Source organism: Penicillium cataractarum (genome assembly GCF_028827025.1).
Source record: "Penicillium cataractarum strain IBT 29864 chromosome Unknown utg000008l, whole genome shotgun sequence".
Taxonomy (NCBI): Eukaryota; Fungi; Ascomycota; class Eurotiomycetes; order Eurotiales; family Aspergillaceae; genus Penicillium; species Penicillium cataractarum.
This window is the reverse complement of record NW_026622744.1, coordinates 3,063,528-3,087,775: the sequence shown is the minus strand read 5'-3', so window position 1 is coordinate 3,087,775 and position 24,248 is coordinate 3,063,528. Positions and strand designations below refer to the sequence as shown.

The 24,248-nt window shown below is 46.2% G+C and overlaps 5 protein-coding genes across 5 annotated transcripts; 1 reads left to right on the top strand and 4 right to left on the bottom strand.

Moving 5' to 3' along the window:
- Positions 1–3,895: 3,895 nt before the first annotated feature.
- Positions 3,896–6,791, top strand: N7496_010273 (uncharacterized protein; the record flags this gene model as incomplete). Its single annotated transcript, XM_056703186.1, has 4 exons — positions 3,896–4,444; positions 4,505–5,224; positions 5,292–5,850; positions 6,124–6,791. The coding sequence occupies 4 exons, from the start codon at positions 3,896–3,898 to the stop codon at positions 6,789–6,791; spliced, it is 2,496 nt and encodes an 831-aa protein (XP_056552186.1).
- Positions 6,792–10,315: 3,524 nt separating this feature from the next.
- Positions 10,316–15,671, bottom strand: N7496_010272 (uncharacterized protein; the record flags this gene model as incomplete). The annotated part of the gene is made up of 8 exons (XM_056703185.1): positions 10,316–10,323; positions 10,367–11,998; positions 12,054–12,707; positions 12,761–13,431; positions 13,495–13,780; positions 13,835–15,025; positions 15,081–15,257; positions 15,308–15,671. 8 exons carry the CDS (start codon positions 15,669–15,671, stop codon positions 10,316–10,318), a joined length of 4,983 nt encoding a protein of 1,660 aa, XP_056552185.1.
- A 1,143-nt stretch (positions 15,672–16,814) lies between these two features.
- N7496_010271 (uncharacterized protein) lies at positions 16,815–17,456 on the bottom strand (the record flags this gene model as incomplete). The annotated part of the gene is made up of 3 exons (XM_056703184.1): positions 16,815–16,903; positions 16,955–17,236; positions 17,285–17,456. The coding sequence occupies 3 exons, from the start codon at positions 17,454–17,456 to the stop codon at positions 16,815–16,817; spliced, it is 543 nt and encodes a 180-aa protein (XP_056552184.1).
- A 3,110-nt stretch (positions 17,457–20,566) lies between these two features.
- N7496_010270 (putative NlpC/P60-like cell-wall peptidase) lies at positions 20,567–21,313 on the bottom strand (the record flags this gene model as incomplete). The annotated part of the gene is made up of 1 exon (XM_056703183.1): positions 20,567–21,313. The coding sequence occupies one exon, from the start codon at positions 21,311–21,313 to the stop codon at positions 20,567–20,569; it is 747 nt and encodes a 248-aa protein (XP_056552183.1).
- Positions 21,314–23,029: 1,716 nt separating this feature from the next.
- Positions 23,030–23,812, bottom strand: N7496_010269 (uncharacterized protein; the record flags this gene model as incomplete). Its single annotated transcript, XM_056703182.1, has 1 exon — positions 23,030–23,812. One exon carries the CDS (start codon positions 23,810–23,812, stop codon positions 23,030–23,032), a length of 783 nt encoding a protein of 260 aa, XP_056552182.1.
- Positions 23,813–24,248: the final 436 nt, after the last annotated feature.

Below are 24,248 nucleotides of genomic sequence, written 5' to 3'. Positions count from 1 at the left end.
CAAAGAATTATTCTTTACTCCTACCTCAGAATTATATAAAATTAAATATCATTTGAAAGCAGAATACTCAAAAATACAGGCGACTTCTACATAAATTATGCATACCTTGGGTCTAAGATGTTTTGCTTGTTTGCAGGACCGCAGGACCGCACCAAACCGCAGTGGTGCGGTCCCTAAAAATGTAGGACCGCCCAGCGGTCTCAAGGTCTGGGACCAAAGACCGCGCGGTGCGGTCTAATGCGGTCTTGGGTGCGGTCTTTCCGGTCCCGTGCAGAGGCCTATGCCTACCTAGGCAGAAGCATACTGAATTCATCAGATAACTAGGTATGGAGATACCACCTCCTATCTAGTTATTCTGTTTCTCCTTTCTCTCATTCAGTTCTCACTTTGCTCTCATTCCGCTCTCACATCGAGAACTGAGGGGGTGTGTCAACATATGGATGTTGTGGGGTCACATGACGAAGGACCCACTCATATAACCCCTCTCTACATATAGATCTTCTTCTATAAAGATCTAACAGATTGATCCTCAACGATCTCGCATATAATTACCTACCTAAGCAAGAGACTCTCAACACTCTGATTCTGTTGATTTATCATGTGATCTTTTACTATGTTTCTTGTGATATAAATACTGCTATGTTACCTAGTTAAATTGAATCAAGTTTATCATCCTTTGTGATCTCTCTTCTAGATCGGTGGTACTCTTCCACAATCGTGGTACTTCTCCTCCTTCATAGAAGTGCGCACGACCGATAGACTCATAACCGTGTATTCAGACACTACGTTGAGTATTTACCCTTATACACACTATCGTCTTGTGTGTATAACCACGACTTTATGGTCACCGCCTAGAGTCCGACAACTACTTTAACCGGAATCTCGCTATTTTTCTTTACCTACGGCTATTACGTCGACCCGATTAGTATTAACGAAGTAGGGTAACTAGAAAACGCCCTAATACTACTACGAAAGATAGGCGAAACGTTCGTAAATCGTCTTCGGGAAGCTACCGATTAGGCCTAGGCCGCTATAGCTTCTATATAGGCCCTTTAAGAAAAATAAGCGAACCGGCGCTAATAGGCCGCGCCTATCTATAAGAAGGATAACTAGGTCTAGTTAAACCTTCGGAATATATATACTTAACGACCGTTAAAGAAGTTAGATTAGCTATACGCTCGATACCGAGTAGTAGATATTCCGTTACCGTTTATAGTCTGACTAGATATACCTACTAGTATATATCTAGTATTCTATATTAAGTTAGTTCGTCCGGTAGCGACGGATCTATTTCTATCTTAGCTAGTAGACGATCTATAGCTATCGCTATTACTAGTTAATAGAGAGGAGGAATACGAGGTTAAGTAGATCTTAGCTATCCGACGGAGGAAGATTAGGCGAGGATATCGTGACGAAGTACTAGTAAAGTAGAGAGGATAGGTAGAGTAGACGTAGGAAACACTAGATTTAGTACGGGATTATAGCGCCCTAGATACCTTTAAGGAGTAGTACGGCACTATTTCGGACGTGATTCGTTAGCAAATCGGCACCGAAGCCTATATCGTCGTGCCCCTAACGAGACTAAGACTAGGAGGGGGTATTATCACGGGCTAGTACCCGATATAGGTCACGTGTATCACGAGACCTTAGTATATTAACGTGGGGAACGCGCGAGATAAACTTCTTCTCCTTAAGCTTTTTATAAATAGTATATTAGCCTAGTTAGATTGAATTAAGTCTTGCTTTAGCCCTTCACAATAACTACTAATTAGTGTAGTAGGTAGTCGGTACTAGTCGACGAATTAATTAACTAGCTCGGTTAGGGTAGGTTTCTTTAGACCCTATAGGTTTATATTATACTAGAAGGTATAGAATCCTTAGTCGCTAGGTTGAATTGTCTCTAGGAAATCGTATACTAGAGATAGATAGTCTTAGAAGTAGGTAATTACTGCTTTCTCGCCTTCCGATTAGCTAATTATCTACTTTTGACCCTATATAGGTAGTTAAGATAATTTGGTTAGTAGAGCTTATCGTTTTAGCTTATCCTAATCGCGTAGGATTTAACGATTCTTTGATTAGTCGGATAGGGCGAAGGTAGCACGTAGTTTCATTATAGCTTCGTGTGCTAATAGGCTATTAACGATTTAACGTCCTTCTAGTATAAGCGAGGATCGGATACCTTACTTAAGAGATTCGATAGATCAAAGATATCGAAGGTAGTTTAATCTTAACGACTCGTATTCACTTAGTAGTATCTTATAGATAGCTAATTAGTTAGACGTAAGGTCGATGAGCCTAAGTAGCTATTTAGGAAGATTAGATGTATATATGTTAGTAGGGTTTCTGATCATATTAGATATCTATGGTTTAATTAGTTCCTAAGGCGGGGTAGACGGAGTAGCTTAGTCCGGATTGGCGTATTTCCACAGATCGTGTGCGATTGTATAGTCTTTAACTACAGTAATCCAGGGAACCTAGTGTGCGTGAGATTTTAATGGGTAGTTAAGCTAGGTGGCTTGTAGAGTAGTTAAATCCATCGCTTCTATGTAAGAAGTGAAGCGAGAGTGAGAGTAAAGTAAGAGAATATTGAATTGAATTGGTTAAGTGGTTAGAGCAGAGGCGTCGGGCTCATAACTGTCGGACTCTAGGCGGGGACTATAAAGTCGTGGTAGTAAATACTTAATGTAGTGTCTGAATACACGGTTATGAGTCTATCGGTCGTGCACACTTCTCATGAAGAAGGAGAAGTACCACGATTATGGAAGAGTACCACCGATCTAGAAGAGAGATCACAAAGGATGATAAACTTGATTCAATTCAACTAGGAAACATAGTAGTATTTATATCACAAGAAACATAGCAAAAGGTCACATGATAAATCAACAGAATCAGAGTGTTGAGAGTCTCTTGCTTAGGTAGGCAATCATATGCGAGATCGTTGAGGATCAATCTGTTAGATCTTTATAGAAGAAGATCTATATGTAGAGAGGGGTTATATGTAGACATTGACATCTCCCATGGGACTAGTAAAAATTTAGTCCCACTCCCACGGGACCATGACCTTAGTCCCATCAATCCCACGGGACAAAGTCTCTTAGTTCGCCCATGGGAGTCCCGTGGGACTCCCATGAGTCCCGCCAAGCTCATATTTTTGCATAATTTTCCCGAATAGGATGGATAAAATGATGATTCATCCGAATTTTCACTGTTATTAAACAGTGTTTTGGTATACTACTTTAACATCTCCCTAAACTCAGCTATATTCCTAGGAAATTTTATGAAATCTAATTGTATATAGCTAATTAGGTATTAGAAATTAAAGATTCCTATCTTTTTTAAAATAATTCAATCACTGGATGGTTATTTTAGAAGATATAGCGGTAGATGAAGTATATGGAGTAGGAAATATATATTCTATGCAAGTACCGCAGCACCATCCCTAACGAGATCTCTTTGTTTAATACGAATGCTGCTCTATTTAAAAAAAGCTAGCTAATTAGAAGTGTTTATAGTTATATACGCTATCTAATCTCCATCTTATATTCAAAACTAGTAGGTATGTAATATAAGAGGGTGCAGAAATAGCAGTTTGAAATATAGGTGAAATATTTTTTATCTAATTTGAAAGTCGGGGGGCGTGGTCTGACCGAAAATCGATGGGACTACAAGGTCCCATGGGATTTCCCATGGAAGTATGGGAGTTTCCCACGGGATTAACCAATCGGAAGAGTGCCTACTATGGGTCTCCTTATCAACCATGATAGATCAACTGCATCTTTCAGCTGAATTCACCCTGGTTATTATTGAATTCCTCCGGTCGCAACTACCAATTCGCCATAAGGTAAGTCCTTTCTCTTTCGATTCCCCTAGCTACACACTCTACTCTTCTTCAACTATGTCTCAATTCAGCCAATTTTCTGACGCTGGGCCTTCCTCTCTCTATCAGAGTGATCCTATAGACCCCCTTACCGATATCGAATTAGATGATAGCTCTTTCATAGCAGGGAGCTCATCTTATCAACGAACTCAATATCCTACGCTATCCTCTGAGTTTACACCTCCTCTTGCTCTTCCTTCTACCCTTGAGCGGTTTGGTTCTGATCGGAAGAAGTCCTGGGTAAAATATACCGAAATGAATAAAAACGACTTTGTGATCTGGTGGTTACAGACTGAGGCTGCGACAACGACAGGATCACGTCAAAAGAAGATGCGATGGGATACAAAGCACTCCGCTGAGATCTGGCAGCATTTTGACCAAGTGGCCAACTATATCACCGGCGAGGCAATGGTTATGTGCCGAAGATGTGGAAAAACCATTCCACACCCAGGGCGAACTGCGAACGGGACTAATTCTATGAATCGCCACTTCATGGCTGGAACATGCATTCAAGCTGCAAATAATACAGCAAGGCAGAAGACACTACACCAATCAATCGAATATATGGTAATACAAACATTCCACTAGTTAACTCCAGTAAACTAATAATCTACTCTTCTAATCTAGGCCGAAAACACATCACGTTCGAAGCCATCTTTCAGTGAGGAGCAATGGAAACGATGTCAGGTCAGATTTATCACTAAATCAAACCTTCCTTTTCAAATCCTTGCGCATGAAGGCCTTGCAGACCTTATATCAATGGCTCGGCTAGCCACGTCAAACCCTACACTCCTTACCCCTCGAACTGCTCGACGTCGTCTTCGAAAGATCGTGCAAGAAGATCAGCATCGTATCCTATCAGACCTCCCACCAAATGCGAAGCTTTCAATTGCTCTTGATTGTTGGACATCTCCCTTTCAACAGGCCTTTATGGCAATTACTGGTTACTTCCTCGACCAAAACTGGAAGTACCGGGAGATCCTTCTTGGCTTTGAACCCTTACATGGAAAGCACTCCGGTGTTAATCTAAGCCAGGTTCTATTCGACTGTCTACAAGAGCATCAGATTATAGATCGGGTGCTTGCTGTTACGACTGATAACGCATCGAATAACGACACTCTAGTTGGTAGCATACAGACGTCAATGCAAGCCCTAGATCTTCCAAACCATATACCAATTGTCCGAATTCCTTGCTTAGCGCATGTTATCCAACTCAGCCTAAAGGATCTCCTCACGATGATGAAGCTCAACCCAAAGAACGATGGCATAGATCGGCAGTGGTCAGCTGAACAGGATACGTCCCTGAAACACCTTCGAAAGCGAGGTATTATCTATACTCTTGCAAAAGTAAGTCTTACCTTATATCTATCAGTTGATCTTATCTTATAGAGATCTATCTACTTATTAATATTAGGTCCGTGGCCTAGCTATAGGTGTCAACGCTAGTTCTCAGCGCCGAGAAGCGTTTTTGAACCTTCAAAGTAAAGAACCAAAGCTTCTCCCTATCCAGGATGTCAAAACGCGGTGGAATTCAACATTCCTTATGCTTCAGCGCGCTAAGCGGCTCTCAAAGGCGTATGATGAGTACTGCAGTGAGCATAACTATCCTCAGTTTAAACTAAACACGGAAGAGTGGCGGCAAGTTGACTACCTTCTTTGTATCACTCAACCCTTTCATCAGTGGACCACGGCTATCTCTAAGATCAAAGATGTTACAATCCATCAGATCTTTAGAATCTACAACAAGCTGTTTGACCATTTTGACTTTTCCATCAGCCAACTGAAGCGGAAACGGGTTCCTTGGAAGGCAACTATGCGTGGGGCGCTCGAAGCAGGCCGTCAAAAGCTCTCTGACTATTATAGCCAGACTGACGCTCATGGTAATCTCTATGCAATTGGCACTATCCTTGCGCCGCGGTACAAGCTGCAATTCTTCTCGAAGCGTGAATGGTCCGATAACAACTACCAATGGCGTAAGACCTACCGAGGCTACATGGAAAAATACCTCGAGCCCTACCAACAGCGCCAAAAGGAGACAGAGCAGTCACAGTTCAGCCGACCCTCTACCCAGCAGAAGGATGATATTGAACTGCTCTTGGATGATGATAACCCTTCCGAGCCCTCTCAGTCCCAAGAGAAACGGACTGGCCCTGTATTTGACGATGAGCTTACACATTATCTTAATAGTGGTATATTTCTTCCATTCGAATATCCGCTGATTTTTCATTCTAACGTTTCTTTAATAGGCACATTGAACAAGAATCCCTGTGACTTCTGGCGGGAGCATGAGCATCAATATCCTACACTCGCAAGCATGGCACGCGATGTATTTACTATCCCTGCTAGCGGGGCTGGTGTGGAGCGTCTTTTTAACTCTGCTCGCGACGTGTGCCACTATCGACGGGGTCGTCTTAGCGAGACCGCTATACAAGACCTTATGATGTATCGCTGTATCTCCGAATTTGATCTTGATACAACAGATCTTACAGGTGAATCCGATAAGGAGGAAGAGCCTACCGCCGAAGAGAGACAGCAAGCAGCGCTACGAAGAGAGGCAAAACTAGGCCAGTTTACCCCGGTTCCAATCAGTGACAATGAAGAGGATGAGGATGAAGACGAAGATGAAGACGAAGATGAAGATGAAGCTGAAGGTGAAGATGAGAGTGAAGATAAGATATATAAGGTAAACTCCGTTCCTTTCGACGCCTATATACCATCCGCTACATCCCAACGTAGCCAGCGAGCTCTGGGAAGGAGACGAAAGAGTGTGGATTCCTATGGGGAAGAAGATAAGACTGAACCTCAACTACCCCCTTTGCCACAGGATAAGGAGGGCTATAGTCAAATGCGGACGTCTGGAAGGACAAGGAAACGTCCAAGAAATTTAGATGACTACGACGTAACATACGAATAAACTTACATTTCCTATCTTTTATTGAATCTCTATCGAGGATCTATAGAGCTATCTAGAGTAATATAGTAAGTGCAATACTTAAAAATACTAGGAAAAGCGCACAATTTATGCAAGTGGCAGGATTTTAACTGTTTGCACTGTTTACAGTCCCGTGGGAAGTCCCATACTCCCATGGGAGTCCCACGGCCCTTCTAGTCCCGCCCATGGGACTAAAGCTTAGTCCCAACTCCCGTCCATGGCGGGAAGTCCCAGGTCCCACGGTGGGAGTCCCGTGGGAGATGTCAATGTCTAGTTATATGAGTGGGTCCTTCGTCATGTGACCCCACAATATCCACATGTTAATGGGTACTACTACATAAATAACTCGTCCGCTTATCTATTCAGTCTAATAACTAATTTACACGATATTATTACTATTCTAGGGGACGGTATATCGGCGTATCGCCTATATCCGGTTATTAGTACCTAGCCCATAGAGCCCTACTAGCTAGTCCCTACGTGCTCTATAATTAAAACTAAAATAGGTAGAACGCCCTATATTATCGTAATAGCTCCCTTATCACCGAAAGGCGCTCGTGCCGCAGGAGTAAGCCACCTGTTTTCCCGTCCTTCTATCTTATTATCTCCTCTAATCGATCATAAAGTTATCAGGGCTCTAACGCTAAGGCGCACTCTATTCGTAGGGGTAAGGATAAGCTTAATTAGGAAAAGCGGCTAAATTTTGCGTAGGTCAACAGTAATAGATATTTATATGTAGCCCGAGCCCCGGCGAGGCCTTCCGGCTCGGGGATCGTTCCTAAGCTTAGATATAACCGCCGTGAAGCCTTATAATTATCGTGAAAGGACGGAGTTCCACTATTAGTATTTTATCTATTCTCACGGACTCCATAACCACTAGCTAATACCTATAGCTACTAAGATAGTCGGGTCGTTCACGTGCGCTAACTAGGTCGATCCCGGGCTTCCCCTCCTATATAACATAGTGTCAACATGTGGATGTTGTGGGGTCACATGACGAAGGACCCACTCATATAACCCCTCTCTACATCTAGATCTTCTTCTCTATAAGATCTATCGAATTGATCCTTAACTATCTTGAATTGAATTGCACACTCGTATTGAATTGCCTACCTAGGCAGGAGACTATTCAACACTCCACTTTCTTACTATTTCATGTGATCTTTTGCCATGTTTCTATGATATAAATCCCCCCCATTTCCTAGCTAAATTGAATCAAGTTTATCATCCTTTATGATCTCTCTTCTAGATCAGTGGTACTCTTCCACAATCGTGGTACTTCTTCTTCATAGAAGTGTGCACGACCGATAGACTCATAACCGTGTATTCAGACACTACATTGAGTATTTACTACCACGACTTTATGGTCACCGCCTAAAGTCCGACACATAGACTACATCAGCTAAGGCCGATAACGCCATCGCCTTTAGCTTCCGCCCCTAAGGCAGACTTTAAGCTATAATCCATATAGGCAATATCCAAAAGGAGCGATGCGCTAATACACCTAGACACGTGCAAGCTCGATCCTTAGCTAACCGATTTCGGTATAACGTGGCGAACATATAGGTTAGCATAGCGGGCGAGAGGCAATATTGCCCTATCTCGAATATCAGGGGAGATAGCTAAGCTGAAACAGGGCACGGGAGAGGGAAAGCACCGTAGATCTACGCTCGAGGGCTCGAACGACGGCAAACGACTGGCCCGTTTGCGCCGGCGACAAATTAAGAGACGGAGCTCGGTGATCCGGATCAATGGCGTAAATGCCTCAAAAGCTAGTCGTGAGTGGGAATGAGGAGAAAGAAAGAGCAGGAAGGATGAAAAAACCGTGAAACGTTGAAGCGGCGATGAAGGGGACTTTATAGAAACACGCACCCGGACAGCAGGCCGCCAAGCAACGCTAAACCCAAACAGGCACGCTATACCGCATCGAGTAATTCATAGGCAGCACCGGATACGTTGACGTATGCTGAAGGCTCGGAGGGTTGTTAAAATAAGGCCAGTCCGCGCTGCCGATTGAGGGGGTGGCGGAGCTTGGCGATGCGAATTTGGCAAAAATGCCTTACTCGCAAGGCTCTTAGGAGGAATAGAAGGAAGGAATAGTAGAGGATTGAAAAACAGCCAGAAGGTGGAGCGTCGATGAAGGGGACTCTTTAGAAACACTCAAGGGGAGGATAACGCATAGAATGGCGCTAAACCCGAACGGGAACGCTGAACTCCTTTGCATTATTCAACGTTCCCAAAGACTACCATTCTCCTCTTTCACTATGAGCTCTCGCATGTCAACCCGGTGTCTTTCAACAGATTCCGAAATTTCTGCTCCTTGAGAGATGCTGAACATGTGACTTCGTTGGAGCAAGTTGAGGCCAACGAAGTTCACCGACAAGCCACCTCAAATTGAGCAGAACCAACCCAATTGAACACCGAGTCTGAGTTGGGCCCCCTAGTTACCTCATATCCCGACCAAGCAAGCATCCACGCTTAGGAAATTACTAAAGCAACGGTCAAATAGCCCGCCTACCCCATCGAAGATCGCACTAGCTCAACTTATTCAAGGGTACGAAATCGTTGTACATAGCGCGACCCTTCTTAGCCAGGAGAACGCCAATTACCACACAGCCAATAAGAAGAAACGCCAGAAACGAAATCGATCATCTAAGAAGATACCCTACGAAAGGGTTTGACCGTCGAAGAGGACCTACAGCTAGTTAAACAGCTAAACCAGCCGGTAGAAGACGATATGGTAGATTCGCATACGGTCGTTAAATTACCTAGTCAGCCAGTTAGGCCGGCGGCAAGAGCTCCGCCTAGGTGTAGTGGGTGCAGGGAGATTGGTCACAGGATTAATGTATATAAAAATCGCTTTATCGAGTTAAGTTAATGGGTGTTGGTAGAATTATCCTGTTTTAAAACCCATGGGTGGTTATGGGTGTCCCGGTCGGGCAGGAATTACGTTAACTCGTTAAGTGATTTTAACGACAAGATTACATGATGTCATTCATCTCACTGGCCATATCTATGTTATGTTTACAGTTCGTCCATCAGGTGCAGACTTTTCAGCCCTTCGGAGATTACTTAAGTTTCACCCATTATACGGTCTCATGCGACCGACAGAAGCATTTTAGCGTATGCCGCAGCGGTTGCGCATGCATACTCCTGCCACAGCTTGTTCTTATGGGAGTCCGCATAATCGCATATTCCTCGAATGACAAGGCTAGGAACGGCGTTCATGATCCCAGCAGCTTCCATTTCAAAGCAAAGAATGTTGTACTTTGCACCCAGATGATCCCGCGTCTCGGCATCCTTCACAACTTTGTTTCCCGAGGCAATGAGGCCATAATGGATCAGCGGATAAATTTCGGGGCGGCGCGCCCTTCGGACAAGCCGACCACTGCAATGGGCGAAAAGCTTGTCATTCCGAGCACCGGGATGCTTGTACGCGGGGTTGCACACTGTAATGTCCTTGATATACCCTTGAAATCGTGTGTATGGAAGCTCAGGATCCGACATTAACGTGCTGATAGCGGTCATCAAGAAACGCGGGGGACGCTGAAGCGAACCCGTTCGTTCGAACTTGTTTTCCTCCATGTTCTTGCCAAGGTCGTATTGGATAACCCCAGGATGGATGTCGGTTGGATGACTGACGACAACATCACCGAGTCGGATATCATTGTCTCTTGAAGGCACTCCGCCCCCGATCCCGACTAAAAGACAAAACTTCACCTCGGGAAAGCTCCTGGTCAAATGGGACACAACGTCCGCAGCGGCGTTTGTGCCGTATTCACCAGATGGAAGGCATGCAGCAACAACGTGATGACGCCCGATACGGCCCAGTGCATAATGATTGGTGTCTCGCACGGCCCTCTCTAAATCTTCGTGTCTCTTGTCAAAGAGGATGCGAACCGCCCGGAGCTCTTTTTGCAAGGCACATATGATCCCTACCGTGTAGCTCTCACGAGTAAGAGTCTCTCCATAGTCATTTGATGGGTGTTGAGAGCTGGAAGCTGCTGAAATATGACTTCCCTTCTGAGCGGATGAGTTCGTGTCAGACGCAATCCCACTGTCATGAAACTCGATCTCAAGTGCCTCGGATGTCTCGGATGTCTCGGATGGCGGGGATGATTCTCCTTCTTCAGGATATCCAGTATCTTTCCAGGACCATTTAGAGTACTCACTGTGGCCGAAGATAGCTGCACCACGAGCATCTAGTGGAAACTCATGATTGATGGGTAGTCTCTTCCTAAAAGCAGAAGGCAGAAGAACTTGAACAAGATCCGAGTGCTCATCCTGTCCGTCCAATTCGCACTGACACGATCCAAAGGCAATTGGATTGTGCCAAATGACATTATGTGCTAATACCATTGGGCTTGCTTCTGAATCTCCATCCATGTCCATGATCTCTTTCAGGTCATGGACAGAGGCGGCGAGATAGTACATGGCTTTTGGCAATTCAGTCCATTTATTACAGGAGCCGGTGCTGAAAGGTTCAATGACTTCACCAAAGCGTCGACCGAACAGGGTAACTGCGTGGATAGCTCTGATGAAATCCACCCAGCCCTTGCCAATTGTTTCGAGCTTGGCAACACGAGGATAGAATATATCGCGACAGGTAGCCAAGTCATTGAAGTCCCAACCTTCCAGGTATTTTCGGGGTCTGGATGATTTTGCGCTGCTTGGTGTGGCGATGCCCACCTCGTAGTCCATGATTTTCTCCAACGTGTCGTAGAGCTCTTCAACTCGATCTTCCAGGCGAAGATAGGTTCCTTTTTCTAGATATATTGGGAGCTTCCTGTTGCTTTGATTCGCGAGTACTTTGATGGCAGAAAAAGCCCTGCGAGTTTCAGATGCTTCTTGCAGATCCTCAGGATTGAAGAGAAATTCGGTGCTTAGTTCATCCATACTGTCGTGTTTCAGGGAGGCCCGAAGTAAGTGTAAAAGAACACTGGCCCCATTGATTAACCATCCTCGTTTGTCTTCTTCGTCCCAAAGCACAAAGAATCTCCGACGGATTGACTTGAGCTTTTCTATGTACCCATTTCGTGATATATGGATTGCGGTGTCTTTGTGACCCATGCTGAACGCACTGCCAAGAATGATCTGTCCCTTGAATAACCGGATATCGTTGTATATGCAACCCTCCGGCGGTCTTGGGAGCCGTGACGGCGTGATTAGATAGTTGGCCTCCGCAGCCCCTGACAAAACAACGTGTTAGCAAAAGACCCAGCTTTTTTCCTGAATTATTCTTACCAGCGTTGTATCTGGCTTCGGAACACCACCCAAGCACGTGCCGAGCCTTTTCCAAGTCAAAGATGCTGATGTCCTCCAAATGAGGCACAGTATGTTGGATGTAGGATATGCGGCTTCGATCTATGTTATACATCAAATGCCAGAGGATCGTGGGTCCATTTTGTCTTGTTGGAATTAAAATTGTCGAAAAGCCCTTAATAAAGAGCTTTTTGTTGAAGCTGTTGACACGCTTAGTTCGGGCCAATCCTGCCATCATGTTAAGTGGGATCTCCAGGCCTGTGCCAGTCTCCGACCTCCATGGAATTGGGTAGCCTGTGACGACAACAGGATTCCGGAATAAGTTGTGCCAGCATTGCGCATTCGACGTTGTGGATTGCCTCTCTCTCTCCTGAAAGACGAAATCAATCTTGCCAAGGATATGGGGACAAGACTGACTCCGAGACGCTTGCTGCGATGCGCTAGAAATATGGACGTCACTGATAATCGGTGTGCAGTACGCAATTCCAAGTTCATATGGCGAAGAGCGTAGAGCAGCACCCAGCCATGCAAACTGTTCACCGATCTCGGCCACCGAGTCTCCCGTGCCGAACGCCTCAACGTTGAAACCTGACGCAGTAAGACAGGCTGCGACCTTGGTGTTGTCGGGCAAATCACCTAGAGGACCACGATTAGTATCAAATCGTAGCTAAACAGCGTCGGAGATTTACAAGTTTGTCGACTGCCGGGTCCAGCGCGAACGATATCCATAATTAGCTGGAGTATATGTCCACCTGTTGAAGGCCATGTCTGGCACAAGTATTGTGTACAAGACAGGGCTTGCGCATCCTCGGATGATCCCGTAAGTGTAATGACTCCCTTGAGTGCCTCGCCTGGCTCCTCCTGATACCCTTGTTCATCGAGAAAGTCCAGCGGATTCCATTTGACAACATACGTCACGGTGTAGGCTTCTGCAGATAACGTTCGGCTGAGTCTGTGAGAAGATGGGAGGGAGGTAATAATCTTTTTTCTGATAGATTCCATGATATTTGGCTTCGCTGGGGCCAGGAAGAGCTCTCTGCGTAAGCTGGAAAGAAGCCATTCGTATGATGCGACATTGGAAATGAAACTTTTATAGACAGAGAGCTCAGGCATATTGGATTCTTCGTCCTGTTCTGCTTGTTCTTCTTGTTCCTCCTGTGTATGCGTATTGTCGGTTATTGGCTCACTAATACAAGGAGAAGACGGATTGGGATCTTGCTGCTCTTCTAGGTGCTTGTTCCATAAGTCCCATTTCTCATCCAGAGGCATTCCCATAGAGTCGGGAGAGTCGGGAGTCCCATCCTCAAAAAGAATTTCTTCCTCATGGGAACACCTCTCTTTGAAATTGCTCACGATATTGCTGACAAACAGTCACAAAGTTAGGGCAAAGTGAGACTTTATATCTTTGGAACATGGAACTCACTGTCTGTTCTTGTGAATAAAAACCATAACATCACGATGAATCTGACTGGGTGCGTTGTGGCCAATTTTGAGAGCGAAAACCCTCAGCAATTCAGGAAGAGCCTCGGTAATTCTCTCCATTGCCTGCGCATCAGCTTGCCAGGAGACAAGTTTCATGAACAAATCTTCGCCAAATAGAGATATGTAGCTTTCCATTCGCAAAGGAGCAATGCTCGATGTATCAGAGTACACAGTTTGGCCTGTAGTCATCTCCAGGGAGTCATGTGTCGGTGGAGTTTTGAAATGCTCTGTTAAGTCGTGTTCTGGAACCGTAGGAAGTCCGAGTCTAGCATCCGACGTACTTTGAACATATCCATGTTTGTCAAGATTTGTAGACGCATAGCCAGAATCCGTGAATGCTCCAATTTGGGTTAACCGTAGGGGATGTGCGATATCGGCTGCTCCAGAGTTCTCGATGCTCAGATCCATTGATTCATCTGAATCCCACTCCTGTGAATATACATCTCGGGGTGTGGGGCTGGTGTGCGTATGACTCTGTTGTCGGTGTTGCCGGGGTTGATGAGAGTCAGGGTGATCAGCACCAGGGTGTTGCAGAGAATCATGAGCTTGAAGGACCTGGTGAGGGTATACGGGTCTGGGAGGGGTTTGATGTAGTAGGACCGAATCCAAAGACAGTGGAGGAACGTCAATTGCATCAGGTGAAGTGGTCAGCCGTCGCCATGTGGTGGTACCAATCTCTACTGGTCGCGTCTGCCGAAACTTCCAGAGAAGGATGGCCATTCTGTTGTTTTCGTTACCCAAAGGCTCACGGGCCCGGATCTCCTGAACGGCGCTCAGGGAGCGAAAGTATCGCCGAGTAGAATCATGACTGATATCATACTGTCCGATTCTTCCATTCTCCTTTTTTTGATGGGTAAGTTGTGTGAATATCTTTTCCCACCATGATGACTCAAACGGCGGTTTGATGGTTGTGGTATTATGCGGCTGAGGGAGATTATGCTCCGTTTGTATCGTCGCCTGCCCATTTTTATATATGTAATTGCTGCACGTCCAATCCTTCATCATGCTACTCATCGGTGCGATACCAGGTATCGAATTGACTCTGTCCAGCTCCAAGGAAATTTCTAGCCTCGACCCCACAGGAGGAAAGTCATCTAACAGCTCAAGGTTGGCCTCGAAGAGTATAATATCACATCCCAAAGGGCCTCTGCTGCTCGAGAGTAATGCAGCCAGATGCGGAAAGTGAGTTCGCCAACCCCCGATATTCCCCAATGGCATTGGTGGTGCCGATGGCATTGATGGTAAACCCTGGTCCCCCTGGAGACGGGTATACACATGTAAAGCATCCTCGATTCGGTCCGGCGTGTTTGGGGTAGTCACCCACATGTCAAAGTGAAGGCACTGGACGGCATGAATATGGTTACTGTAGTGGTTAGAAGGTTCACTATCCTTCGAGCTCCTCCATATAGAACCAAGAGGCTGAGCCGGGTCATGTGAATGCTTGGTTGGTTGCTCTCGAACGAGCATTTCCCCTATATTTCTTGTTAGATCACGCCGATAGCTATACCCTGATGTTGTTCTACTTACAGTCCGGGTCACCATGGAGAAAGGAATCAAGTAATTGCAAGTGAGCTGACACCTGTTTTCTCGTCCTCCGCTGGCCAGTCTGCCGATATATATACTCTGCAATTAGTTCATTTCGGCCATACGATTTCCCATTTTCCGTTAACTTTTTCCTCCCCATCGGTGGGTGTGCCCCAAGGGCTGCATCATCCATCAGCGGCCTGCTAGTATGAACAAAAATTGCGACTTACCTTGCTGAAATGCATCTTCCAGCTCGTCTGACCACACAACCTCCCCATCTTTGCCAACATCCCGACGCGGCCGGGCCCTATACTCCAAATACCTTTGGGATTTCAGATAGCCCCTTCCCCTTCGAGGACTAATAGATGGCCCGACGCTTGACTGTACGCGTCGTTGCCTCTTGAGCTGGTATCTTTGGCTCGATAGCGGGGGGTTGGTAGAAGTCGGGGGTGGAAGGGTGGGACCAGATCCTGTGATCTCACTCGGTGCTGGGGCGTCTGCATCTGTCTCCTGCGGAAGATGAAGAAGGAAGCGAAGCCCTAACCTCTCTAGACTTGGCAGGTTCACATTCTCGGGTTGCCGATCAGACTCCATGGTTGGAATATTTGATTCGGCCCTGGCGAGAAATTCTCAAATGATGGTACAGACGGTCGCAGACAACAAAGAATATAATCCTGATTCCATCGACAAGGCTGTAGCCTCATCGAATCGCATGTGGCCACATGGCTCAGCGAGATGTAAGCGAAGGATCCCAACGCATCGACCGATGCAGAAAACGGGCTAACCTTACAGAGTGATCCTGCGGCTGATCAGATCAGATGTCAACATCCCGGCACTTGTATACCCAATCTCTACTTACTCGTGTATTAGAAGGCCCAGTCTGCAACACAACCCATAATAAGCAGAACACAAGGGGGTCAGCACTGTAACGTAAAGGGAAAGCCATCGATCTAGCAAGAAAATCGACTATGTAAAGAGACATGTATCATTTCTAGGGTAACACCGTTGTTTGAACTCCGAAGAGTTGCAGAATCACGTGTTATTGATAAACTGTCAGCGGGCATTGAGTGGGCACGGCCGTTCTGTCGGAACAATAGCAGCAGTGGAGACCGGATAACGGAGATACTAGTTAACTAACGTTAGTTATCTCCCATTTAAATTTGTCATTTTTATGGCCTCGTAAGTTGCCAGCTAGGGGTAGTATAGCAATTGATATCCAATTGGTGCGCGCTATGTTTTACTAAGCAGTATTTCCGACTCGTTCATCATTCGGAACAAATTACCTCCGGCCTTACGCATGTGCCTTGTCCCGAATACTAATGAACGCTGACCATCGGGGGATCTGGGCACTAAACACGCAGCCCACTGGCCGTGCCCTTCGCTACGCTGCGACCCACCCTCTCGCTAACGCTCATAGGTGCGCCACGCTTCCATGCCCACCACATTTTCATGCCCAATGTTCGAATACACCACACATCCAGCTAATTCAACCACCCAACATACCTAACTCTGAGATTTTCAGCGAGGAACGCAGGGAGGTCTTCGCAGCTGCTAGGCGTGAAAAACCCCCAATTTTTCGAAAATTGCGCACGAATTCGACGTGTCTCGCGATACCCTTTCGAAGCGCATCAAAAAGGCTACAGTATATCGCCTCCTTTACCAAAAGATTTGCAAAAAAACGCCCTTCGTGCATACCAGGAGACAGCCTTAATTAACTAGATAGCTAAAAATACGCGTTTAGACTGAAGAAGGTTCAAACACACTAGAAACATCACTAGGTTCCTCGGCCTGAGAAACCTTGCCTCTCCCCGTACTTTGCTCGCTTTCTAAAGATCGTTAATATACCAGTCGCAAAGAGAGTCGTCGATCAAACTTACCTGCTGGGCCATTTGCAACGCTCTCACGCGTTGGGGCCTCACGACCAGTGCAATTCTGCAACACGTCGAAAGAACTCACCGTCATTTTTAGTGCTTTGTCATCCAAGTGAAAACGGTTCGTGGATGATTGCCCGAAGGAATGAAGGTCTTCTAGATCCTCAAAGACTGGCGATCTGCTTGGCGCACGGGCAGAGGACGAACTAATAACTTCATCCTCGCCTGCTGGGACAGTGAAGTTGTCATCAATCAAAGTCTCCCAGAATTCCGGTGTAGCCATGATCTCTGTGTCGGCATCAGAACCAAACTAGTCTGTCTTATCATAGCGCCAACCCTCGTCAACGTGGATCACGATGGGATTAGAAGCCGAGCCCAATGGAGCAAGATCAACTCTAATCACTATAGGATCGGCCTGTATGCCTAACTCGGGGGAAACGATGGAGTCGCGTACGACAACTTCAGGCCATTCACAAGCTTTGTGTGCTTTTTCTGTAAAAGAGGTCATATTGACTTGAGCCGGTAGAAGAGATGGAAACAAGTATTGAACAAAGCAGGGGAAACCGAGCACTTGGTTGGAAAGACCAAATTGGATTCTTGACCGCTTTATTACGAAGACGGCGTGTGAGGTATATAGCTTTATACCTCTCGTCAGACCGATCTCGCCTTGCTTAGCCTAGACGCTAAGGCGGACTCGCTCGGAGAGGTTTTAAGCCCAGAGGGTAAAAGCTCCGGCAGGATAGCATCCAAACGAGGCCTCCTATCTGCCAATTGATTCTGTGACTGATGTATCATGTAAGGTACTACTGCACGAAAGACTCGCCCGCTCATCCGCTTGATCCAATAGCCACACTGCAAAGCGCTGTTGCTATTTCTAGGGAACGGTAGGTCTGCTTATCATTTACGTCCGGTGATCGCCGGTCGACAGAGCTCTGCTTACTAGTCGTTCCGTGTGGGGACCGAAAATAAAACGCCTAGGACGTACCGACATAGAGACGCTAGCTCCGTCGTCGTATCAGTCCATATAACGCTCGTGCCGCACTAGTAAACCTTTATTTTCCCATGAGTCCATCTCATCCTCTCCACCAATCGATCACAAAGTCAACGGGGCTTCGGCGACAAGGCGTAATCGGTGATAAGGGCTAGGGTAGGCTCCAGAATACGAATAATAGCAAGAAAAACCACGTAGACCGACGGGAATAGATATTTATATCTAGCCGGACGTGGTCGCCTAGCGAGGTCTTTAGGTTCAGGGATCGCTCCTGAGGTTCGCCATGGAATCTATGAAGCCTTACGGTCATCATAAAAGGACGGAGAGTGTCACTGTTATCGTCTTATTAACTCTCGCGGACCTAGCAACCATAAGCTAATACGTATAGCGGCTAAGAGAGTCCGGTGGTTCACGTGCGCTAATCAGTTCAATCCGGTATTCCCCGGTTCTGAAATAATACGGACGCCATCAGCCAAGGCTACCAATATCTTTACCCTCGATTTGCCGCCCTAAGGTAGATTTAAAGCCCTGCCTCATACGGGCGATTCTCCAGAAAGAGCAATATGCGAATGCACCTCAACGCGGGCAAGCCCGACGATCGGCCGACCGATTAACGTGCGAGGCGGTAAACCGGGGGCCAAAATACCTCATCTTTAGCGCAATAGCGAGAGAGCTAAGCGGAAACAGGGCACGGCGAGGGAGAGCACCGTAAATCTGCGCTTAAGGGCTCGAAGGACCGCAAGGGACTAGCTTATTCGCGCCGGCGACAAATAGGGTGGCGGAGCTCGGTCATCTAGATCAATGGTAGAAATGCCTCACTAACCGGTCGTGCATAGGGAACGGGGAGAAAGAAAGAACAGGAAGGGTGAAATGAAACATTGAAGCGGCGATGGAGGGAACTTTATAGCAACACGCACCGGGCAAAGAGGAGCTGGCTACACTAAACCCAAACAGGCACGCTAAACCGCATTGCGTAAATTATATTTTTAGGCCGCACCGGATGCGTGATAACCAACTACACCATCCGGCCAATTGATGTATGGAGACTCAAAATTATGCTACATGAATCAATTGGGTATAAAAAGAGTGTCAACATGTATCTTCCAAAAATGTCGCAAATTCTAGCTTAGAAGTTCCTGAGTATGAAAAATTTCACTTTTCAGAGTGCCAAGTGCAGTCTAGAGACACCCTAGGGTCTATTGTCGGTAATGTAATTTACCATGGTAAATTGAATGGTGGTGGGTGTGAAGATATATATATCTGTGTTGATACTCTATAATTAGAAATCCTAATCAAGGTGAATCTTTGTTATGTCGAAACCGAGGATGTTGGATAGCATACTAGAGGAAAGTAGCGTTAAGCTATGTGAAGCTAGTCCAAACCACTCATTCCACTACATAACTAAGTGTCGCATAGGTAGTCCGGTCCATACTCACTCATCCTGACTAAATTTAGTTCCAATTCATTTTCATCACAACGGAGCATATTTGATCCTCTTACTAGAAGCTTCGACGATCACTGAGAATTCGGAGGAAGATAAAGATATTCATTACGGAGGTAAGGTATATCACGGCTCGAGATGATAAGCGTTCGATTCATCTTTCCCGGAAGATTATGTTCCATTCTCTCACCGTGAAGTTTTGAGAGAAATGAAGAAGATAGGTTAGTGAGAAAATCCCAGCGCGAATGAAATCTCAAGAGACACACCTGGGAACTAGTACAATGGGTTTCATTTATAAAAAAGAGTCACTTATAGAACCCAATTTGAATTCATCCCAATCAAAAATTTTTAAGATACACAGCCAAGTGATACAGAATTCAAAAGCAAAACACATGCAAAATAGAGTGAGCACTCCGATTATCCACCATGGATGAATTGGGATATCCTGGCGACCCTAAAGATAAAAGCGAGCCTAGAGCTAAGAGAAACCCTACATAGCTTACTCAGCCAAACTAAAGATCACAACTGTCTTAAAGTCAATAAGCGTCACTTTCCCACTCAAACGGCCATGTAGCACATTGTGCTTCCCGGAATCCATAAGCCGAGGGCTCGGTGGTTCCTTCAATATGAGTCCGAGGAGGAAGGCTTCCGGCCAAAAGGGCAGGCGGGTTTTCCATGATCAGTGTGAAAATGTCGAATTCCACTATCTTGTTGGAAGAGAATGTTGAGATTCACTTGAAGAACGGAGAGGAGCAGTGATACAGGGGAGGAGATATCATTTCAAAGTCGAGGAAGCCAATTATATCAAAGATATGGATGGAGAGTTTTAAGTAACTATTATTGCAGTAGCATACTAAGTATGACTGATGAATAGAGCCACTGAGTACAGAGCGTGGCCATTGTCGGCCGCTTGAGGCAAGACTTAAGAAAAGATTTCGATTGAATTCCACAATCAGGCCAAGCAAAAAGAAATGCTAACTGTAACATTCACGAAGAGAGGAAAAGATGGAGAAAAAAAATAGAAGGCAATCTAAATGCACACACTCTGCTTGTCCAAATCGCCCAGGAATCTATCTGAGCCTCTTCCCATCCCTGCGCTTGCTCAAGAGCCACACAAAAGTACTATACACGTACCCAAGATTCGGTTCATCTTTGTCCAGCCCCGAAATTTTGTTGAAGCCTGGATTTAGTCCACAACACGCGTGTAGCGGTAGGGCTTGGCAGTGAAGCTGCCATCCTTCCAGCCAACAGCACGCTTGTACGCCACGCAGCCGTAGGTACCGCGGCACTCAAGCGTGTTGTACTCCTTCTTGGAGCTATCAGCCCACGAATGGAACAGAGTGACGTGGCCAGCAGCACCACCAGTGCCAGGTCCCAGAGTACCAACAAAGTCACCGGGCTGGAGGTCATCCCACGAGATAGCCTTAGCGATATCTGGAAGGCTGACAGTGTTGTAGCCTGGCGAATTTGCGTGAAGAGCCATGCTAACAAAGCCAGAGCAGTCGGTGCGGTACTTGCGGCCTTGAGGATCCGGGTATTCGGCGTTCATAGAGTATGGGATGTGGCGCGAGACCCAGAATTCACCGCGAGAGATGATCTCCTTGCGGCTGATCTTGCCGTTGTAGGAAGAGGTGCCGCCACCAGAGCTGCCACTGCTGCAGTCCTTGGTGACCATGCTGCTGGAGCCCGTCTTGACGTAGTAGTCGGTAACGTAGCAGCCATCAGAAGTCTTGTCCCAGATGGTGCTGCCCTTGATGTCCTCACCATGAGTCTGGCAAGTGATCTTGACGTCAGTACCCTTTGGGTAGGAGGTGACAACCGCATCGTTCGTGGAGGGACCAGTGCGACAGTTGACTCCATCGCCAGAGATGGCGTAGGCGTTAGCCATAGAGAAAGCCGCAGCTAGGGCCAGAGCCAGATTGGTGAGCTGCATGATGTCGAATTGGTACAGAGAGGTAGGTTTTGCGTGTTGGTGATCTTTCGATAAATAGTTCCGATTTCCGGGAGAACTCACTTCCTTTCGATAGTGTGTTCGAGGATTGAGACTCTGAATGGGAGAGGGATAAAAGGGTTGAAGAGTTTGATGCTTGGAATAAGACCTTGAGGCCAGGCCAGACGTGGATACTTATACTTTGACTGATGCCTCGATATTCGACCAAGTGCTATGATAGCCGGATTGAGCATCGGCTAACACGAGCATATCCGAGGCCAATCTGCCTAAATTTAGTGTCGAGATTCTCATTTACGAAAGCCAAGAAGGTATTTTCTCACTAAAAGACACGATATACTCCATAGACGGCATGTAACCATGCACGAAACGTGATTAATGCACAAAAGCTGGTAGTGACAGAATGTGGATCCTCATCCGTACCGAGCTCGTAATTAGGCATTTTTAGTTTCTAGTTCTCACGATACGAGATTGAGGCTATTTACTTTAGAATATCAATCCTACTCTGGGGCCAAAATGATCGACTATATCGAAAGTCTGAGGTGAATACGATCTGGGGTCGGAAGTTGTCCACCGCCAAAAATAGTTTCTTTTTACGAACCGCACAAGCGATCGCCAGGGTCTAAGCTAAAATAAGGTATATTGGAGCCGATGAAAACACGAGAATGCTTGACAGGGCAGGCACGATCGTCAATCTTGATGAATGAGACGAACACGATGTTGTAAGTTCTCCGAAGAGGTCGCTAAAAATAGTCTCCTTTCTTCACGCTAGCCTCGCCTTATACGAGTTTGTATGAGTGATCAGCCGGGCTAACCTTAAATAGAGGCAAAATGCGGGCGAAGGAACACGAGGTTGCTTGGCAGGGCAAGTGGGGTCGACCACCCACATTAAACATTGTTGATGAACAAGGTAAACGTAATGGACGGTGTCGAAGAGGCGAATTGTCTGATGAAATGATCTCGTATCCTTCCGATAGCTATAGCTTCAACTACCTTCAGTCCATTTCTCCTTTCCTTTGTGTCTTTTTTATGAAATTATCCGTTAATGTCACAAGTATCTCTTCTCCACTCCCTGTTCTGTTGCCATTACTTTACTCCTCGGTTAGTGTCTACCTCATCAACGGCGACTCTGTTAATTTCTCTGGCTCTGACACGAATACGGCATCATGAAGACCTACAAGCATTGCGACAGTGTGTCCCTCATATGTAAAGCCCTTGGGACAGTCGTCACTGGGAATTATATATGGGACAGGCTTGCCAATGATTGCTAGTTACAAGTCTATGTCTGCACCGGAATTAGCAACCATGCCGTCAATTGGAAGTCCGGCGAGGAGCGGGCGCAGTATACAACACGGGGTTGACGGTTCTCATTATGAACAGCTAACTCCATGGCTATCTCATAAGCCTAATGCCTTGATAGATGCAGCATGACCAGCCAGATTTGGCTTGGTGCTGCGCAGATACATCCACGATTAGCTTGGAAGGAAGTAACCCCGCAAGCATAAATCGTTCGGACATAGCCTATGAAGATTGTCGCCCATGAAGCATTTGTGATCTAGAGGTCATACTGCCGACTTCGGTATTGATTATCTTGAAAAAGGTAAGATAGTACTAGGCTTTCAGGGGCCTATTTAATCCCTCAGATCAGTTACTGAGGGTCTGAATATATACACAACAAAAAAATATATCGTCACAAATGTATCACGTCTCATTGATCCAGATTGCGGAATCACAGGTAACATCCGCCTGAAGGTTATATCCCCCACTATACGAGTCATTGTTTCCTGCATAACCAAAACATTGGCCCGGCCAGTCGTCATTGACAAAGCCATTCCGCCAACAAACCGAAGAACAAACCTTTGATTCAGTGCTCTTTGTCACATTGTTCTCATTGTATGCCGCGCAGAGGTTGATGCAGTCATTCAGGCTGCTCGTCGCTTGATTGACATAAGTCGCATGATCCCCATGGATAACAGCCTGCATATTGCAGAGCTTTCGGAATTGGTATGTTGATGAATTGTATTCAACGTTGTAGATAGTGTCGTTACTCGAGGGGCAGTCACGGTAGAGCGTTTTTGTAGTTCCACTGACGGTTCCGACTATCGCTGACATGGTCGCTGTAGCCGATGCTTTATTGCTCACAGTGGTACTCGTTGATGAGTTTGACGAGTTTGACGAATTAGATGGAGATTGTTCACTGGCCTTTTGGCTGGATGTCGTTGATTCTTTCCCGCGAGATGAGAGACCTCCACCGAGGCCGCCGCCGAGGGCAGCTGCGGTGATTATAACCACGGATGCAACCACCAATATCCAAAAAGTCGTTCTTTTCAACCCGCAAACTCTTGGCTTTTCATATTGGGCATTCTTTTCGACATGTGGGCTATTATCCACATATTGTAGCCCTTGATCTGGGTACACTGCTGCCCGACTGACAGTTTCCGGGTCATGTGGAGGAACGACTTCGAGCCCTGGCGAATTGGACATTATTCTGTTCAATGAAAGTGGAATCACACTCAATTAGTGACAAGGACGGGATAATTCATAGACATAAAATACTGACTGTGGAAGCGATCACGGCCGCGCCTGCGAACGCCGATGAAAGAGAAAGCGATTTATTTTTTCGCCCCTAGGAATTCCGGCCTGGGCACGCCTTTTTGAACATGCTTTCCTCGCCCCTATTCTATCTCAGGGTCACGCGCCGACTACTTAGCGCTCAAGTCATTGCTGAACCAGTCATAGAGCCGAGCGTTCTATGGCCCCCACTAGATAAAGCGCCGGTACCTTGTCAAGACTCTTGGGCGTCGTGCGATCGCCGCACTAACTTATTTAGTTAGAAAACCGTGCGATATGATTAGAGGAAGAGCATAACCTGAAACAATAGCCGCAGACGGCCTTGGGGCGATGCGCGGGTGACAGAGCG